This window comes from Syngnathus scovelli, chromosome 5, assembly GCF_024217435.2.
Source record: "Syngnathus scovelli strain Florida chromosome 5, RoL_Ssco_1.2, whole genome shotgun sequence".
In the NCBI taxonomy this organism is placed as follows: Eukaryota; Metazoa; Chordata; class Actinopteri; order Syngnathiformes; family Syngnathidae; genus Syngnathus; species Syngnathus scovelli.
The window spans coordinates 19,004,298-19,024,333 of record NC_090851.1 but is presented as its reverse complement, the minus strand read 5'-3'; the positions used below and the strand labels follow the sequence as shown (position 1 = coordinate 19,024,333).

General features: G+C 48.8%; 1 protein-coding gene across 11 annotated transcripts in view; it reads right to left on the bottom strand.

Moving 5' to 3' along the window:
* The window catches only part of tmem176 (transmembrane protein 176), a 276,282-nt gene that overhangs the window by 202,719 nt on the left and 53,527 nt on the right, over positions 1–20,036 (bottom strand). For all 11 annotated transcript variants that reach the window (XR_011086845.1, XR_011086846.1, XM_068650701.1 and 8 more), the window contains one exon: positions 19,108–19,200. Coding sequence is in view for 9 of the 11 variants with exons in the window: in XM_068650701.1 (XP_068506802.1) it covers positions 19,108–19,200 (93 nt within the window). In the remaining 2 variants the exon portion in view is untranslated. The remainder of the gene's footprint in view (positions 1–19,107; positions 19,201–20,036) is intronic.

Sequence of the window (20,036 nt, the reverse complement as noted above, 5' to 3'; positions counted from 1 at the left end):
AGAAAGAAAGAAAGAAAGAAAGAAAGAAAGAAAGAAAGAAAGAAAGAAAGAAAAAGAAAACAAACAAAAAGTAGAAATGGATGCTCCAGACAAAACTTGGGGACTTGGGAATGTCCATTGTGGGCAAAATTGAATTGAGGTTCTCAAATTTCTCACTGCATTCTCTTCTAACCGCACCATTGCCTCTTAAGGTACACAATGTCTCTCAGAACGGTGTTGTCCTAAGTGCCTTAAAACATTTGACTAAATTCCGCAAAGCCGACTATGGCTTAAAAGAACCATTGACATTTTCCTCGATTGTCAAAAATCACCTTTTTATACCACCCAACTCTGACTCTACTTTTGCCAGTTGGCGGGATAGGATCCTGGCACCAATTACCTATATGTGGATTACTACTTTGCTGACTTTAAATAATTTGTCGGACAGTTCAAGTTACCTAAGGCACGTTTCCTTTGTTTTGTTTTTTTGGAGATTAGGTACTTTGTTTAGGCTACATACCCCGATTTTCCTAACCAACCACCTGGGTCCCTGGCTGATCTTGTGCTTACACTCGACCCTGCTCAAAGACGCTCTATAGCAGGGGTGTCCAAACCTTTTGCAAGGAGGGCCAGATTTGATAAAGTGAAAGGGCCCGGGGGCCAATAGTTTTTTCGGACATTTTTTAACTACAAACATTTCATACAAACATACACTGTTATAAAAAAAATGTCATTGTCCCACTTGTCTTTATTTTTTAAATGACAAAATAACCAAATATAAGCCACTCAGGCGGATGTGAACAACTCTAAAAACACAAATTCCGCTATTCGTATCTGAAGAGTCAGATAACTTTTAACAAACTGTATGAAATATCTTAAATGTACATGAGTTTGAAATTATTTTTGGCTCATAAACATTTTAAACAGGAGTTATAAGTAATGCAAAGTTGTCTGTTATTATCCATCCATCCATCTTCTTCCGCTTATCCGGGGTCGGGTCGCGGGGGCAGCAGCTTTAGGAGGGACTCCCAGACTTCCCTCTCCCCAGCCACTTCATCCAGCTCATCCCGGGGGATCCCAAGGCGTTCCCAGGACAGCTGAGAGACAAAGTCTCTCCAGCGCGTCCTGGGTCGTCCCCGGGGTCTCCTACCGGTGGGACATGCCCGGAACACCTCCCCAGGGAGGCGTCCAGGAGGCATCCTGATAAGATGCCCGAGCCACCTCATCTGGCTCCTCTCAATGTGGAGGAGTAGCGACTCTACTCCGAGTCTCACCCTATCTCTAAGGGAGAGCCCGGACATCCTGCGGAGAAAACTCATTTCGGCCGCTTGTATCCGAGATCTCGTTCCTTCGGTCACGACCCTTAGCTCGTGACCATAGGTGAGGGTAGGAGCGTAAATCGACCGGTAAATTGAGAGCTTTGCCTTTTGGCTCAGCTCTCTCTTCACCACAACGGACCGGTACAGGGTCCGCATTACTGCCGACGCTGCACCGATCCGCCTGTCGATCTCATGCTCCATCCTCCCCTCACTCGTGAACAAGACTCCAAGATACTTGAACTCCTCCACTTGGGGCAGGATCTCATCCCCGATCCGGAGAGGGCATTCCACCCTTTTCCGATCGAGGACCATGAACTCGGATTTGGAGGTGCTGACCCTCATCCCGACTGCTTCACACTCGGCTGCGAACCGTTCCAGCGAGAGCTGGAGATCACGGCCTGAAGAAGCCAACAGCACCACGTCATCTGCAAAAAGCAGAGACGCGACGCTGAGGTCCCCAAACCGGACCCCCTCAACGCCTCGGCTGCGCCTAGAAATTCTGTCCATAAAAATTATGAACAGAATCGGTGACAAAGGGCAGCCTTGGCGGAGTCCAACCCTCACTGGGAACGAATCCGACTTACTGCCGGAAATGCGGACCAGACTCTGGCATCGGTGATACAGGGACCGAACCGCCCTTATCAGTTGGCTCGGCACCCCGTACTCCCGAAGCACCCTCCACAGAACCTCCCGAGGGACACGGTCGAACGCCTTCTCCAAGTCCACAAAACACATGTGGACTGGTTGGGCGAACTCCCATGCACCCTCGAGGATCCTGCCGAGGGTGTAGAGCTGGTCCACTGTTCAGCGGCCAGGACAAAAGCCACACTGCTCCTCCTGAATCCGAGGTTCGACCTCCCGACGGACCCTCCTCTCCAGCACCCCTGAATAGACCTTACCAGGGAGACCGAGGAGTGTGATTCCCCTGTAATTGGAACACACCCTCCGGTCCCCCTTCTTAAAGAGGGGAACCACCACTCCAGTCTGCCAATCCAGAGGCACTGTCCCCGATGTCCACACAACGTTGTAGAGGCTTATCAGCCATGACAGCCCCACAACATCCAGAGCCTTTAAGAACTCCGGGCGGATCTCATCCACCCCCGGGGCCTTGCTACCGAGGAGTTTTTTTAACTACCTCAGTGACTTCGACCCCAGAGATTGGAGAATCCGCCTCAGAGTCTCCAGGCCCTGCTTCCTCAATGGAAGGCGTGTAGGTGGAATTGAGGAGGTCTTCGAAGTATTCTCCCCACCGACTCACGACGTCCCGATTCGAGGTCAGCAGCACGCCATCCCTACTGTAAACAGTGTTGACGTTGCACTGCTTCCCCCTCCTGAGACGCCGGATGGTAGACCAGAATTTCCTCGAAGCCGTCCGAAAGTAATTCTCCATGGCCTCACCAAACTCCTCCCACGCCCGGGTTTTTGCCTCAGCAACCGCCGAAGCCGCGTTCCGCTTGGCCATTTGGTACCTGTCAGCTGCCTCCGGAGTCCCGCAGGCCAAAACGGCCCGATAGGACTCCTTCTTCAGCTTGACGGCATCCCTTACCGCCGGTGTCCACCAGTGGGTTCGGGGATTGCCGCCACGACAGGCACCAACGACCTTACGGCCACAGCTCCGGTCGGCTGCCTCAACAATGGAGGCGCGGAACATGGTCCACTCAGACTCAATGTCCCCCGCCTCCCCCGGGACGTGGGAAAAGCCGGAGGTGGGAGTTGAAGCTCTTCCTGACAGGAGATTCTGCCAGACGTTCCCAGCAGACCCTCACAGAGCGTTTGGGTCTGCCAGGTCGGACCGGCATCTTCCCCCACCATCGGAGCCAACCCACCACCAGGTGGTGATCAGTTGACAGCTCCGCCCCTCTCTTCACCCGAGTGTCCAAAACATGCTGCCGCAAATCCGATGACACGACTACAAAGTCAATCATCGAACTGCGGCCTAGGGTGTCCTGGTGCCAAGTGCACACATGGACACCCTTATGTTTGAACATGGTGTTCATTATTGAAAATCCGTGTCGAGCACAGAAGTCCAACAATAGAACACCGCTCGGGTTCAGATCGGGGGGGCCGTTCCTCCCAATCACGCCCTTCCAGGTCTCACTGTCATTGCCCACGTGAGCATTGAAGTCACCCAGTAGAATGATGGAGTCCCCAGAAGGAGCGCTCTCAGCACTTCCTCCAGGGACCCCAAGAAGGGTGGGTACTCTGAGCTGCCGTTTGGTGCATAGACACAAACAACAGTCAGGACCCGTCCCCCCACCCGAAGGCGGAGGGAGGCTACCCTCTCGTTCACCGGGGTGAAGCCCAATGTGCAGGCGCCCAGCCGGGGGGCAATAAGTATACCCACACCTGCTCGACGCCTCTCACCGTGGGCAACTCCAGAGTGGAAGAGAGTCCAGCGCCTCTCGAGAGGGCTTGTACCGGAACCCAAACTGTGTGTGGAGGCTAGTCCGACTATATCTAGTCGGAATCTTTCTGCCTCGCACACCAGCTCGGGCTCCTTTCCAGCCAGAGAGGTGACATTCCATGTCCCAAGAGCCAGCTTCTGCAGCCGGGGATCAGACCGCCAAGGTCCCTGCCTTTGGCTGCCGCCCAGCTCACATTGCACCCGACCCCTTCGGCCCCTCCCACAGGTGGTGAGCCCATGGGAAGGGGGACCCACGTTTCCATTTCGGGCTATGCCCGGCCGGGCCCCATGGGCGAAGGCTCGGCCACCAGACGCTCGCCTTCGAGCCCCGCCTCCAGGCCTGGCTCCAGTGGGAGGCCCCGGTGACCCGCGTCCAGGCGAGGGAAAACAAAGTCCATTTGTGTTTTTCATCATAAGGGGCTTGGGTGAGCCGTGCTTTGTCTGACCCCTCACCTAGGACCCGTTTGCCATGGGTGACCCTACCAGGGGCATGAAGCCCCCGACAACATGGCTCCTAGGATCATAGGGGCACACAAACCCCTCCACCACGATAAGGTGACGACTCACGGAGGGGTGTCTGTCATTATTAAAACTTAAAACAAGTGAATGTTGCTTTTGTCATTTACAATATATTTCAGAAAGTAATAGTTTGTGTCACGTCTACAGATTCATAAAATCAACAGTATTAACATGGCCACTTTGTAATTTGTGATACTAAGTAATATTTACTTTTGATTTACTTTTGATTCACAGCCCCGCATGAACAATCACTGCTGTGATGCCAGTTCAGCTTGGAGCTGCTTCACTTTATCAGCGCGGTCACTCCCTGTTAGCTTGTCGTATGTGTTAGCATGTTTAGTCTGGTAGTGTCTCTTGAGGTTGAAATCCTCAAACAAGGTAACCGTCTCCTTAGATATTAGACAAACACAATTGCCTTGATTTTCAGTGAAGAAGTATTGTAATTCCCATTTCTCTTGAAAACGACACTCAACGTCAACTTTCCTTGTTTTCTTTGCAGTCGCCATGGCATAAATGAGCGGAGAGGGGTGGTGCTGTCACCTTTTGGAAATAGGAGGAATTACAGTTTCAAGTTTCATTATTATTTTTTTTAAATTCAGTTTGACAGTGCAGGCGGGCCATCAATAATACATTATAAGACTGAAGCTGTGGGCCGTATGAAATCTGGCCGGGGGCCGGATTTGGCCTGCGGGCTGGATTTTGGGCACGCCTGCTCTATAGCTGCTATTCATAATTTCTTGGGATCCCATCAGCTAATCGATTCAGTGAAAGAGATTATCTTGCTGTGACATTTCTCTTGCTGTCTTCACTGGCTTTCCCTCCTCTACGACACTTTTTGCACATACATAGGAGTTGGCCAAGACGACGGCCAAGAGTAGTATAAGAGTAGGGACCGGACCTTGCTAGTGGGTGTTAGACCTTCTTCTGCAATTGTAGTTAAGGCGTCACAGCTGTGTATCAAACTTTCTGGCATGAATTAAAAAGTTAAAAAGAGAAGGCAGCCTCCTGGTAATTACTATTAGCATAGCAAGCATTAAAGATATTTAAAAAAAAAAAAAAAAACTGGGACGAAATCTAACAAATGGTGCCGTGACCCGTGGTCTTTTGCTTGCTGCTCTTTGTTTTTTCCTTTGACGCCATCCCGCGGAAATTGAGCAGAATACCTTCTTTTGATAGAAAAAAATATTTTGCCTATCCCCCATACGTACTACATATTAAAGCCCTAACTCCAGGCCTGGATCCAGGCGTACATATTTTGCCTACCCAAAGTAGGCAAAATATAAGAGGGATTGTTGACATTTCTGAGCACGACGATTGGGATTTATGGTTTAAATCTTCTAAAGAATTAGTGAGGTTAAGAAAAATTGTGATCCTCATGACTACAAGAACTTGTGTTTGTTGAGAAAATAACTGCTCAAATAACAGTAAATCTCAAATGAAAAGTTATGAAGTGAAGCATAAAGTATTCTTAAGAAAAAGCTGATAAGAGAAGTGAGAAAGCCCAATGACAAACGAGTGGAAAAACACAGAGGCCCTGATTGGGCCACGGGCCCTATGTTTGTTGTTCTCAAACCCAGCCATCCCAACGCCCAGTTTGACTCTTTTCGCGACCTCATCGCACACTCCACCTCATTGTGCTTCTCTATTCCTTTTGCTGATAAGCATAGCCGGTTGTTTTGTCTACAGGTTTTGTTTTCTTTTGTTTCTACTAACGCCTGGTACCGTATTTTTCAGACTATAAGTCGCGGTTATTTTCATAATTTGGGTAGGGGGGCGACTTATACTCAGGAGCGACTTATATGTGATTTTTTTCACAAATTTTTACTTGATCATTAACACTTTACCTACTTACGAGTATAGTTGATCACTTCACATGTTATTTTCACTTTAAACCGCATGAGGGCGCACTATTGCTGTGGAATAATTGGAGCCTCACTGATAATGAGTTCCATTCACTGACTTCCAAAGTCAGGAGATTTAATGATTTGGAGTGACACAGATTATTCGATAAACTTGTTATTTATGTCATAGGTATTTGATATATGGTTTATTTAGAGTAGCAACTTGTATGTTGTTAGACCAGTAGTTTCCGATTTTCTAGGGAGGCCGTGAAGGGGGTGGGGGGTCGGAAAGAGCGATCCAGGGCGCTTGCGTGTGTTGGCTCACATGTTGAAAAATAAAGAGCTGGTTACCAAACCCACATCTTGCCTGGTACTTTGGTAACGCTACAATATAGTTCTATACGTAGATCTGTGGAATAATTGGAGCCGCCAACTGACCACGAGGCTGAAGTCAGCGGCACAGTAGGTCCGGAATCGACAGCTTTTTTTTTTTTTTGACACAGGATGAATATAACGGTGGATTTAATGATTTGGAGTGACACGAATGGTTCGTTAAAATTGTTGTTTATATTACATTTATTTGATATATCTAGTCTCACGTCCGCGGCGCACGTAGTCTTTCCTGCGTCAACAGCTGTGTTTTTTTTTTAAGTGACACGGAAGACAAAGATTCTGATGGATTTATTGATTTGGAATGACACGGATGGTTCGATAAAATTGTTGTTTATATTACATTTATTTGATATATCTAGTCTGACGTACGCGGCGCACATAGTCTTTCCAGCGTCAATAGCTGTGTGTGTGTGTTTTTTTTTTTGTCAATGATACGGAAGACAAAGAATCTGATGGATTTATTGATTTGGAGTGACACGGATGGTTCGCTAAAATTGTTGTTTATATTACATTTATTTGATATGTCTAGTCTGACGTCCGCGGCGCACGTAGTCTTTCCGGCGTCAACAGCTGTGCGTGTGTTTTTTTTTTTTTCAAGTGACACGGAAGACGAAGATTCTGATGGAGTTATTGATTTGGAGTGACACGGATGGTTCGACAAAATTGTTGTTTATATTATTGTTATTTGACAAATAGTTTATATATTGTTATATAGGCCTGTGGAAAAATTCGAACTGCAACACGCCGCGGACGTTGGATATAAAGGAGGACCAACTTGATCGATGGCTTTAATGATTTGGAGTGACACAGATGGTTAAATAAAGGTGTTATTTATGTTATAGTTATTTGAATAACTGTTATTTTGTTACATCAGGCCCGTTCTCAGCTTCTCGTTTGTGTTTATGTCACGTTAACATACCGTATCGTTCAGCCTGTTGTTGCTTGTTCATGTCTGTTCTTGGTGTTGGATTTTGTCGAATAAATTTCCCCCAAAATGCGACTTATACCCCGGAGCAACTTATATATATTTTTTTCACTTTATTGTGCATTTTATGGCTGATGCGACGTATATTCCGGAGCCACTTTTAGTCTGAAAAATACGGTATTTTATTGCTATGTTGAATTTCCATATTGTGTTAAATGATGTTTCATTTTTATGGTTTGATTGGTGACAATAAAGATCAATAAACGTGATTATTAAGGGTTAGGCTTAGCAATCAATGAGCCATGGCAGATCCTTTGCGGGACTGATGTGTGGCCAGTTAAGGACTTTCAGGTGACGTAAGCATTGGCCCCTATACTGTATCTCCTGATAAAACCTGTTAAATTTTAATATTATTTTGTCTGATAGACACTAATACACATACATCTACTATACAGGGTCCATGTAGGACCAGGATTGACGGACAAGCGGCTCCTCTTTCCTGGATGGAAAAGAGTGAATAATCTCGTAAGGGAGGGATCTGCAACCCACAGCTCCAGGGCCTCTTTTTCTGTGACTCTTTCATTCTTCTGCCGTGCCTCTCTGTGACTTTGGGAAATAAGAACTATCGGTTCAATTGTGTTTACTGTAGTTTGTACGTTTTCTAAATACATTTTTAAATTTGAAGATTATGGTATTAAAATGTAGTTTTGTTGTTGTTGTTGTTTTGTATTTGTTATAATTATGCTCATGTAATCCCATCTGTGAGTCGTCACCTTATCGTGGTGGAGGGGCTTGCGTGTCCGAATGATCCTAGGAGCCAAGTTGTCTTGGGCTTCATGCCCTTGGCAGGGTCACCCATGGGAAAAGGGTCCTAGGTGAGGGGCCAGACAAAGCACGGCTAAAAAGAACCCCTTGTCAGGAATACAATAAATGGATTTCGTTTTCCCTCGTCCGGACGCGGAGTTAGGGCTTAAAGGTGAGTGTCTGGTGGCTGGGCTTTCGTCCATGAGGCCCAGCTGGGCACAGCCTTAAAAGGAAAAGTGGGTCCCCCTTCCCATAGACTCACCACCTGTGGGAGGTGCCAAAGGGGTCGGGTGCTAAGTGAGCTGGGCGGCGGCCAAAGGCGGTCCGATCCCCAGCTGCAGAAGCTGTCATTTTTTTAGCGATTGTTTTGACCCACATGCAGAAAACCAACTCGGAAGGTAGTCCAGAAAGAGTAAGGAGTCTTTAATGGAGGTGATACGATGGAGGCTGAGCCAGCACGGAGTGGGAGCAGCGATGACGGAGCGTGAGGAGTTCGGCCAGAGCGGGGTGGATCTTGGCGATGGTCCGTGGAGGAAATCGTGGAGGAGATCACATAGGCAGACACTCAGGCGACGACCCGCTGGCAGCACGCTCCTTAAAAGCCTTCCCCTAACGAGCCTGATGAGCTGCACCTGAGTCCTCCACCACTCTGCTAACGGCTGCCACCTGTGGACCTGAAAAGAACAACTCCCTGGACCCTGACACCACCCACCCCTCAACGGCTGCCCACCGGCAGCCCAGAAGAGGAAGACAGGAGCGATGACCAGTAGTCCAAGATAAGGGAGGGATCGCAGATGTAGGAACGGGGGGCGCCCAAGACCGTGGAAGGTGGGATGAATCCGGAGGCTCGGAGGAAGACGGAGATGGACCGCTCAGGGACTGATCACCGCCAGGATCTCATATGGTCCAATGAAGCGGGGGGCCAGTTTCCGGCACGGACTTGAGGGAAATGTCCCAAGACGAAAGCCGGACCTTCTGACCTGGGGAATAAAGCGGGGCGGGCGTGCGTCATCGGTCGGCATACTTGCGGTTCTGCTCAACGGAGCGGTGAAGGGCCTTAACAGCGTTGGACCAGATGTTCTTGCAGCGTCGTATGTGGTGACGAACCGAAGTGACCGAGAGCTCCCTCTCGTCGGCCGGAAACAGCGGCGGTTGATAACCTAGCGTGACTTCAAACGGAGAGGGGCCTGTGACAGCAGAGACATGAGAATTGTGTGCATACTCCACCCATGGAAGATACTTGCTCCACTCAGCCGGGTTATCAGAGGTAAGGCATAGGAGTGTGGCCTCGAGCTCCTGGTTCATGCGTTCGGTCTGCCCGTTCGTCTGGGGATGGTAGCCCGATGTCAGGGAGACCCTCGCATCGAGGGCTGAGCAGAACTGTTTCCACACTTGGGATATGAACGGTGGACCTCGATCGGATGGGATCTCCTGCGGGATGCCATGGAGACAAAATACGTGTTTGACGAGAAGCTGAGCTGTCTGGAACGCCGAGGGGAGCTTTCTGAGCGGTACAAGATAGCATGACTTGGAGCCGCGCTCGGAGACGGTGAGGATGGTGGTCATTCCCTGTGATACGGGCAGGCCTGTCACAAAATCTAACGCAATATGGGACCAGGGGCGTTTGGGTATGGCGAGAGGCTCCCAAGTCTATGGGAGGACTTGTTCCGAGCGCTGATGGGACAGGCGAGAATGTATTTCCTGACGTCCTTGTGGACAGATGGCCACCAGAAGCGTCTGGCGATCAACGCGATAGTGCGACTGGTCCCGGGATGGGCAGAGAACTTGGTCGAATGAAACCAGTGAATCAGGCGAGAGCGGACTGTGGAAGGGACGTAGGTCTTTCCCCGTGGTCCCGTGCCTGGATCGGGTTCCCGAAGTTGAGCCTGAGCAACAAGTCCCTCGACATCCCAGGAGAGGGAGCCTACGATGCAACTGGGGGAAAGTATGGGAGCTGCTTCCTCCACTGACTTGTCGGGAGTGAATTGTCGGGACAAGGCGTCTGATTTCGTGTTCTGGGAGCCTGGGCGATAAGAGATGGACAAATTGAATCGAGAGAAAAACAAGGACCAGCAAGACTCGGGAATTCAGGCATTTTGCGGACTGTAGATAGGCTAGGTTCTTATGGTCTGTCCAGACTAACACGGGTTGTTCGGTGCCCTCTAACCAATGGCGCCACTCTTCGAGCGCAAGCTTGATGGCCAGAGGTTCTCTGTCCCTTACGTCGTAGTTCCTCTCCGCTGGAGATAAACGTCGGGAAAAGAATGCACAGGGGTGAAGTTTTCCGTTAGTGTCCTATTGTTGGGACAGAATAGCTCCTGTTCCGGTATTGGACGCGTCTACCTCTAGGGTGAATTGTCTCTTGGGATCCGGATGTACGAGTATAGGCGCCTGAGAAAACTTCTCTTTAAGAGTAAGGAATGCGGCTTGGGTTTCTTGATTCCAGGTGAACATCGTCTTGGTTGGTGTCAGTGCTGCTAGGGGAGCGGCTGTCTGGCTGTAATTACGGATGAAATGGCGGTATAAGTTGGCAAACCTGAGGAAGCGTTGGACTTGGTTGCGGGTCTCAGGAAGAGGCCAGTCCAGGACGGCTTTGATCTTATCAGGATCTGATCGAACCTGTCTCCTCTCAAGGATGAACCCTAAGAAGGTGATGGATGGTTTGTGGAACTCGTACTTCTTTGCCTTGATGTACAATCGGTTCTCCAGGAGGCGCTGTAGCATCAGGCGGGCATGACGGCGGTGTTCGGAGGGGTTTCGCGAATAAATGAGAATGTCATCCAGATAGACAAACACGAATACGTTGAGAAAGTCCCGGAGGAGATCGTTGACTAGGGCTTGAAAAACTGCGGGGGTATTGCAAAGTCCAAAGGGCACGACGAGGTACTTGACGTGGCCTAGTGGAGTCTTCCACTCATCTCCCTGGCGGATCCTGACCAAATGATATGCGTTTCGGAGGTCGAGCTTGGTGAAGATGGTGGCTTCCTGGACTGGTTCAAATGCTGATGAAATGAGGGGAAGGGGATACCTGTTCTTGACTGTGATGAGGTTGAGGACACGGTAGTCAATGCAAGGGCAGAGAGTCTTATCCTTCTTGCCCACGAAGAAGAATCCTGCCCCCAGGGGTGAGGAGGAAGGGCGAATGATGCCAGCGGCCAGTGATTCGTTAATGTATGTTTCCATAGCTTGTCTTTCTGTGCGTGAGATGTTGTAGAGCCGACTGGACGGTCGCGGGGCTCCGGGAAGAAGCTCTATGGCACAATCGTAGGGGTGATGAGGTGGTAAAGACAAAGCCTTGATCTTGTTGAAAACCTGTCTTAGGTCATGGTATTGTCCGGAAACATGTGAAAGATCGATCGAAGCCGGTTCCTCAGGTGTCACTAGGGACGGGCGAGATGGCACGGCAGACTGAAGACAAGAGGATACCGTATTTGCCGGTGTACAGGTCGACTCGGTGTATAAGTCGACCCCCTAAAATTCGACGGAAATTTACGATTTTATGATATATCCTTTGTATAAGTCGAGCTCAATTGTTGCATTATATTAAACTTCAAAATTCAATATGCGAAATTCATTGACGAAATGTGTTCAAATTCCGGGAGGCCGTGCGCATGCGGCTGTTTATAAGCACCGCGGAGGAGATCGCGGCCGGCGAGCTCGCGCACGCCGCCCGGCACCAAAGGGAGGCCGGAAATAGCTCCAAGCCGAGCGGATCGGCACTTTATGAGCACCGCGGAGGAGATCGCGGCGCCTCATTCGACTTCCAGCGGCCGGCGAGCTCGCGCACCCGCCCGGCACATCCGGGAGGCCGTGCGCACGCGCCAAGTGGCCGAAAATAGCCCCCGCCGAGCGGATCGGCTGTTTATAAGCACCGCGGAGGAGATCGCGGAGCCTCATTCGACTTCCAGCGGCCGGCGAGCTCGCGCACCCGCCCGGCACATCCGGGAGGCCGTGCGCACGCGCCAAGTGGCCGAAAATAGCCCCCGCCGAGCGGATCGGCTGTTTATAAGCACCGCGGAGGAGATCGCTGAGCCTCATTCGACTTCCAGCGGGCCGCGCACTCGTGCACGCCGCCCGGCACATCCGGGAGCACGTGCGCACGCGCCGAGTGGCCGAAAATAGCCCCCGCCGAGCGGATCGGCTGTTTATAAGCACCGCGGAGGAGATCGCTGAGCCTCATTCGACTTCCAGCGGGCCGCGCACTCGCGCATGCCGCCCGGTTCAAATTTTCTAAGTGGAACGCACAATGAGATGCATGAGAAACGGCCTTGGTTACCATCACATTTGAAGCGATGAATAGGAAGTTAAATTTTATGACTCGGTATATAAGTCGAGGTCGATTTTTTTCGGTCGATTTTGGATCGAAAAAGGTCGACCAATACACCGGCAAATACGGTAAGCACTTCGTGGACCAGGACTCGATATGGCGCTCTGACCAGTTGATCTGGGGGTTGTCTCTGGAGCCACGGGAACCATTGGGTTGATTGGAAAGACAAAAAATGAAAAAAGTTCTTGATGGTTGCCAGAAATGAGCAGCTCCACGGGTTTGGTGCGTTGGGTGTTGCTAGAGAGTCCCCTTCTATCCAGGGCAGAGACAGAGAGAGGAATTGAGAGAGGTTCCGTCTCGATCTGGGCTCGGGAGACGAATTCCTGGTCTATCAGGTTTCTTTCACACCCCGAGTCGACCAGCGCGGATAGCTTGTAGCTATGGTTGTGTACAGAAATCATGGCGGGTAGGGAGAAGCGAGGGGACTTAATACTCGGAGGATGGTCCGGCGGTCCTCCCCTCACGACCGTCGGACCCTCTCTTTTGGCCGAATCGGACAGCTGGCGACGAAGTGATCCGGGGAGCCGCAGTACAGACATTGTTGGGGCTCTCGGCGCCGCTGCAGTTCCTCCAGAGATAGTCGAGCCCGGCCAATCTGCATGGGCTCGGGCTCTGGAGAGGACTGGCAAGGCGATCGCCCCGGCGGACTGGGTCTGGCTAAAAAGGACTTCCTTCCGTTTGCTCCCATCGGGAGCTTCTCCGTCTTTCCCTAATCCGATTTTCCAAACGAATGGCCAGGTAAATCAGGCCGTCCTATGTGTCTGGTTCTTCCAGGACTGCCAATTCGTCCTTTAAGGACTAATCCAAGGCTTGAAAGAACACCGTTTTCAAGGATACAGGGCCCCACCTGGACGCAGCTGCTAACGTACGAAACTCAATGGAAAAATCTGACATGGGGTAGTTCCCATGCCAAAGCCCCCCTAACCGGCGAGACACACTGGTCTGATCGGTCTCGGTCGAAAAGGTCTGCTTAAATTCCCTCAAAAATTGGGGGTGGAGCACTGGTTAGCACATCCGTCTCACAGTTTAAAGCTTGCGTGTTAATTCCACCCCCAGCCCTCCCTAAGTGGAATTTGCATATTCACCTTGTGCTTGCGTGGGTTTTCTCCGGGTGCTCTGGTTTCCTGCCACTCCCGCAATCCAAAATTGCCCGTAGGTGTGAGTACGTGTGCGAGAGGTTGTTTGTTTCTGTGTGTCCTGTGATTGGCTGGCAAACAATTCAGGGTCCCCTGTCTACTGCCCGATGACTGCTGGGATGGGCTCCAGCCTGCCCGTGCCCACTTAGTAAAGTTGGTTGGGTCATGAAGATCCTTTTAGAACGTTAACACTATTTCACGCCAATGTTATTTGGTTTGAGTTATTTTTTGTTTATCTTGTTTGTCCTATGATATTCTCATTCTTTGCTATCCTTTCCACCCTAGTTAGTGTCTTTAATGTTCCCCTAGCACGGGGGGAGCAACCCATAATGTTTAAAGAGCCATATTGGAATGTTTTCTTTTTCTTCGCCGTCCTACCGCTATTTTTAGTTTTCTTCTTCTTGACAGGGATTTGCTTTGGCCTGGGGAGTTAAGTTCAACATTCGCTTTAAAGAGATCTGGCGCCATCGAGCGTTGTGAATGGGTATAATGTCTACACCCCGAATGTAAGACGACCCCCACTTTTTCAGTCTTATTTCAATGCAAAAAACATTGTCTTATGTTCGGGTCAATACGGTAAGTCAGTGCAAGGGTGAGCTGCAGCAGCATCCTCTTTTGACACACAATACAACGCAGCCATCCTCGGATCTGAGCAAATAAACACAGTAAAATCCCTGTCATTCCAAATGTATATTGACAAAAAAAAAATCTGAAATAACTTTATATAAACAGCCACTTTGTTACAAAATATGTGCCTATGACAGGATTTTGTTCTTACCCATTTCATGTGACATATTTTCAGACATCACTGGACAGCTTCTCAACATCAGGCATGTAAAATGTAACTTTAATCTTCACGCAGGACTGCAAGCTCTCATACGTGAGTAGTAGTAGTAGTAGTAGTAGTAGTAGTGGTGCAATTTGAAGATGCAATCCACTTTTTAAATCTCTCCTTGTGGTCCTCTAATTTCTCCAGCAGTAATGCAATCGCACTTTATTGCTCATTCCCAGCTGGCTACTCGGGTGCAAATGCAGCATGCCTTCCCTGGAAATGTCTTTCCACATTACTCTTTTTTTTTGTTGTATGACAACTTCTCATTACAAAGCAAATATGTAGGCAACCCTCCCGCATTGGTAATGAAAGCAAATTATTTGGTCCAAGAACTGTTGAATCCTCTGTTCTCCTCAGCTATCTTTCTCTTTTTCCCTTTGGGATCCATCGCTCATCACACACCCACCGGTTTATTCACAACAGAGACCATCGACGCGACGCGCCTTGTTGCAGGAAACGTGTGTCACAGCTTATGATACAAATCTCAGTTGACAGATATTTTGAAATTTAATATCCATCCATCCATTTTCTGTACTATTCTACACAATTTACAGCATTGGAAAACATTGAGAATGTTTTTCTCGCGTTTTTCCTGCTACAGAAACTATACAAAAATAGAACATGCATTTTCCCCTTTCATCATTTTCCATTTACATACGTACATTTTTAAAAAAGCATCAGAGTGCCACTAGGCGGCGCTAAGGCGTCACATGCGGCTCAAGAGTCGCGGGTTATCGCCCCCTGCCCTAGCACTTCCCATGTAGACTTAGAGAATACATGTGGAGTACTGCCGCCAATGACTAACTAAATATTTCCTTAAGTAATTCATTTGATCATTATTGCCACCCTTTTTCACTACAATCCTACTTTTTATTAATATTGCCCAGCCCAGTTTTAGATGTTGTTAAGGTTTTGTGTCACGAACGGATGGGGCATGGAGCAGGACGACCAAGTGCAGCTTGGACCAGGGTTTATTGAAGCAACTCAAAAGGCAAACTGACATGACTTAACAAACAATAACTTGACTGACCGGGACGTGAAACAAGAAGACAGCAGGACATGACGGCATCAAGACAGTACGACAACCCCGAACGACAGCAACCAATGATCCGACCAGGAGTGAGGGGCAGACAGGACTTTTATACACGACAGGTAACGAGAGGCAGGTGGGAACAATCACACTGATCATGGGCACACAGGAGGGGAGGGGCGAGCACACAGACAGAAACCAAGACAACAGACACATAGTGGAGCAGTTGGGGACGAGACGTGACAGAACCCCCCCCCCCACAAGGGACGGCTCCCGACGTCCCAAAAAAAACCTAGGGGAACCAACCCGCACTCGGGCGGCGACTTGGGGAACCGTACCGCACACGGTCGGCGACTTGGGGAACCGAACCGCACTCGGGCGGCGACTTGGGGAACCGAACCGCACCGCATTCGGGCGGCGACTTGGGGAACCGAACCGCACTCGGGCGGCGACTTGGGGAACCGAACCGCACTCGGGCGGCGACTTCGGGGACAGAACCGCACTCGGGCGGCGACTTCGGGGAACAGAACCGCGCTCGGGCGGCGACCTAGGGGACAGAACCGCACTCCGGCGGCGACCTAGGGGACAGAACCGCACTCCGGCGGCGACCTAGGGGACAGAACCGTACTCTGGCGGCGACCTAGGGGACAGAACCGCACTCGGGGGGCGATTTCGGGGACAGAACCTGTTAGGTTCAGATTCAGCAAAAGGATCAGCAGACAAAACCAGTGAGACAGAATGTTGATCTTTTCTCGCGAGGAGTGCATCCAGACTTACAGCAATCCAAAATACACTAAAGGTCTTGTTTACACTCCTCTCTTTTTATTCAGGAATGCCCTACCTACAATGTGAGACTAGCCCCTGATAGGTGGGGGGGAAAGCGTGGGCTTTGTCTCAAGAGTGAAGAAACGAGATTCTATGTGAAACTAGAAGTCGCGGACAGGATCCCATGAGAAACGAAAAGTGTGCAAGGATAAAATGTTATGGGAAACAAAGTAGTCATGTGAAAAGAGTGCATAGACAAAATGACATGTGCAGACATCAACAACTTTCTTGGATTGTAGAAGGTCAGGAAGCTCCAGACAGCATCGTTTGACTTGTTGTGGACTGGGTGATGTCTGCAAGAAGAAACAGCAAGCATTCTGCGCAATAACTTTATTAATATGTACTCATTAGGGAACGCATGATAACATATATATACAATTTATCTAACAATTCCCCCCTGTTTTATCATAAGTTCCCGGAGAACAACCCATCACCCATACGGCCACTTCAAAAAAGATTTTCAGCCAAGGGATCACATTTCGCAAGAACTAACTTACACTCAGGAGGAAACTGAGTCATAATCGGCAAAGCTAGGGTCAAGAAACAAACCGAACAGGTTTACCACAAAAGAGTCGTCGACCGGGTCGTCACTAGAGAAGGAACCCGCGTCGATCGAAAGGTCATCCCTTTGGAGCAACGGGAAAGTCTCAGCTGGTGGAGAGATAGCAGTTGTAATTAGTCTGTTAATTAGGGATCGGAGACAAGGGATACAACAACATCCACACAAGGTCAAAATGGCAGAGAAAACGGCTATGGAGACCAGGGCAGAGGAAACCAGGGTGCGGTACTTTCCGAACACGTTCAACCAGCCGGTCCAAACCTCAGTGTTCACCCCACTGTGCTCCTTCATCTTCCCGTTCAAGGTCCGCAGGCCCTCAAGGGCCTGGGACAGGCTTCCGCCGGCTGCAGTATTATTCGGAATAAACGTGCAACATTGCTCACCGAACATGGCGCAGACACCGCCCTCCTTTGAGAGTAGCATGTCAAGGGCCATTCGATTCTGGAAAGCCATGAGGGAAGTAGCGGCCAGTTGGGAGTGGACCGCCTTGAAACCCGCCTCGGACCAGTTTCCAAGCCTCTGCACGTTGTAATGGACGTAGTTAATCCCGTCAACATTTTTGTTAATAGTACACCACCAACACAGGGCGGATTCAAAACCAGCTGCTATCTGATTCACCAGATTATACTCATCCGGTACTCCTCTAGGAACACCAATGGCGTCAATGTAAGTTGGATTAGCCGCGCCCCGCCATTCGGCGCTTCGTTTTGTTCTCGGCCAGAATATGGGAACCACGGACTTAGCAAAAGATGTCAGATCATAAGAGGACATCGGTATCAAATGAACGGGTAGCAATAGGGTTACCAAAGCGCAAATTCCGGAGCTGTCGAAAGGCAACCTATCATAAAGTTTGTTACTATTACACCAAAACCAAACATCACTACGAGCAATGGGCAAAAAAGGGGCAGTGACATTGGTCACGGACCCACACCATAGAGGAGGTAGGGCGCCGAGCTTCTCACCGGTACCAGGTAATCTAAGACATGTAAAATTACCCTTAGCTACATCGGACGAAAAAAGGGGTTTATATTTTGTCATAGAGGCAACAGGGTAAACCTTATCCCATTTAAAACAATCATGAGTGGGTGAAATGGATAGGCTTAACATTAAAGTAACAGCACACTTAGGACCTATATTCGCAGGTATGATTTTCAAAAGAGGTCTTGGACCCATGCATGCAATGCAACTGGCGCCAGCCATCTTTGCGGCCTGCTCAGCCATAAGAAGCCAGTTGTTAGTATGACCGCTTATCCCTGTGGAGGCCACAAAATAGCTGTCTACATCAGTGAGGAGCGTACTTGTGATTTTTGCTCCTGCTGACAGGGTGTAATCATCTGTAACGGGACGGTCAGCGATCGACATTGTTTTATTAAGGCAAATAGCAACAGGAAAGCGAGGATCGATTCCAGAGGACCAAGCCCACAGTTGAAAACCCCAACAAGAAGTGTTAAATAAGGTGGCATTTGGAGGAAGAATTTGACCATCAGCGAGTGTAAGAGACAAAAGGAGGCTTTTGCCCTGATTTTTCAAAGTCACTCGTTTAGCAAAGAACACAGCCTCTTCACTGGAACCAGAGAGCGGGGTGACCATTTCGAAACCTTTCAAACTCTTTATAGGTAAAATAATAGAAGAAGATGTATTAGGAGCCACAGTAAACATTAATGACTTATTGTAAGTCCAAGACAAAAGCCATGGTACGCAAGTTGGAACGCAGACGGTTCCTGGAATACAAACAACCTGATCAAAAGGGGATTTAGTGTCGCGCTTATGTCTAGCAATTTTCCCCCCATGAGCCATATTGATTAGAATTAGCGTTAGCAGTCGCCTGAGAGAATAATGTTCGAGGCTCATGGTATTCTATCCCTCCAAATAAAATAACCCCCGAAAAAAACACAATGGTAACACAAACCAGCAAAAGCAACCAAAAACACATGGCAGACTTAGCGCAGGCCACAGCCTGATTAAAGCACACACCAAATGACTCTCTAATGCTCATGTTTTTTGGATCTCCTCAGAGTCAACACCCTGAGCTTCGGGTTGGTGTCTTGGAAATTGGCTTCTGCTAGCTTTCGTGTCAACCCTGGATCTTGGCAGACTTTGCTCACCTTCCGTACTTTAGGTTGGGTCTGCAGAGATCACCTTTTTACAATGAGATAAATGAATCCACGTGTTGCGTTCGGCTATTTTCAAAGCATTAGGTGTCGTGAGTAGTACCAAAAAAGGACCTTCCCACTTGGGTGAATGCCAATTCTTCCTCTTGATACTCTTGATCAAGACCCAGTCTCCCGGTACCACTTTGGGGTCTTCCTGCGGAGAAATGGGTTCATCATCAGTGTTATTGGTTAGATTCTTTTGACGTTCCAACATTTTTCTCATGTAATCAGCTAACGTGGCTTCCTCGGGGATCTCCCATGTGTTCTTGAACTGAGGAAGCCTGTAAGGCCTTCCAAACATAGTTTCATAGGGAGGTAGCCCTGTTGTACTTGTAATATTTATGTACATTTTGACCAGGTCTAAGCACTGAGTCCATGGTCGTTTGGTTTCTTCCATACATTTCTTTAATCTGTTTTTTATAGTCGCGTTAGATCTCTCAACAACTGATTGTGAACGATAGGAACAATGGTTCTTTAGATTTATGTGGAACATTCTCCCAATGTTATGCACTATCTGATTTACAAAATGTGGACCATTGTCGCTGTAAATTTTTTCTGGAATACCGTATCTTGGAATGATGTCTTTGCATAAGGCCTTTGCCACCGTGAGTGCATCAGCATGTTTGGTAGGAAATGTTTCTACCCATTTAGAAAATGCGTCTATTATGACTAAACAATATTCTTTCCCTTCACATTTATGTAATTGGATATAATCCATATGTATTATCTGAAACGGATACAATGGAGTCGGGAATTTCCCTCTCTGAGGTCTTAAATTGCCTTGTGGGTTATGTTTAGCACAGATCAAACACGCTCTGCAAAATTGTTTTGAAAAAGCTGCAAAGCCGTATGTTGTATAAATAGCCTCAACTTGTTTCACCATACCCCCCATGACTCGAAATAGCAGCCCATTTGAACAAGTTATGAGGCAAGACAGGTTTGCCCAAAGGTCACACAAAAAGACCAACAGTGTTTTTAGCTGCACCCCGT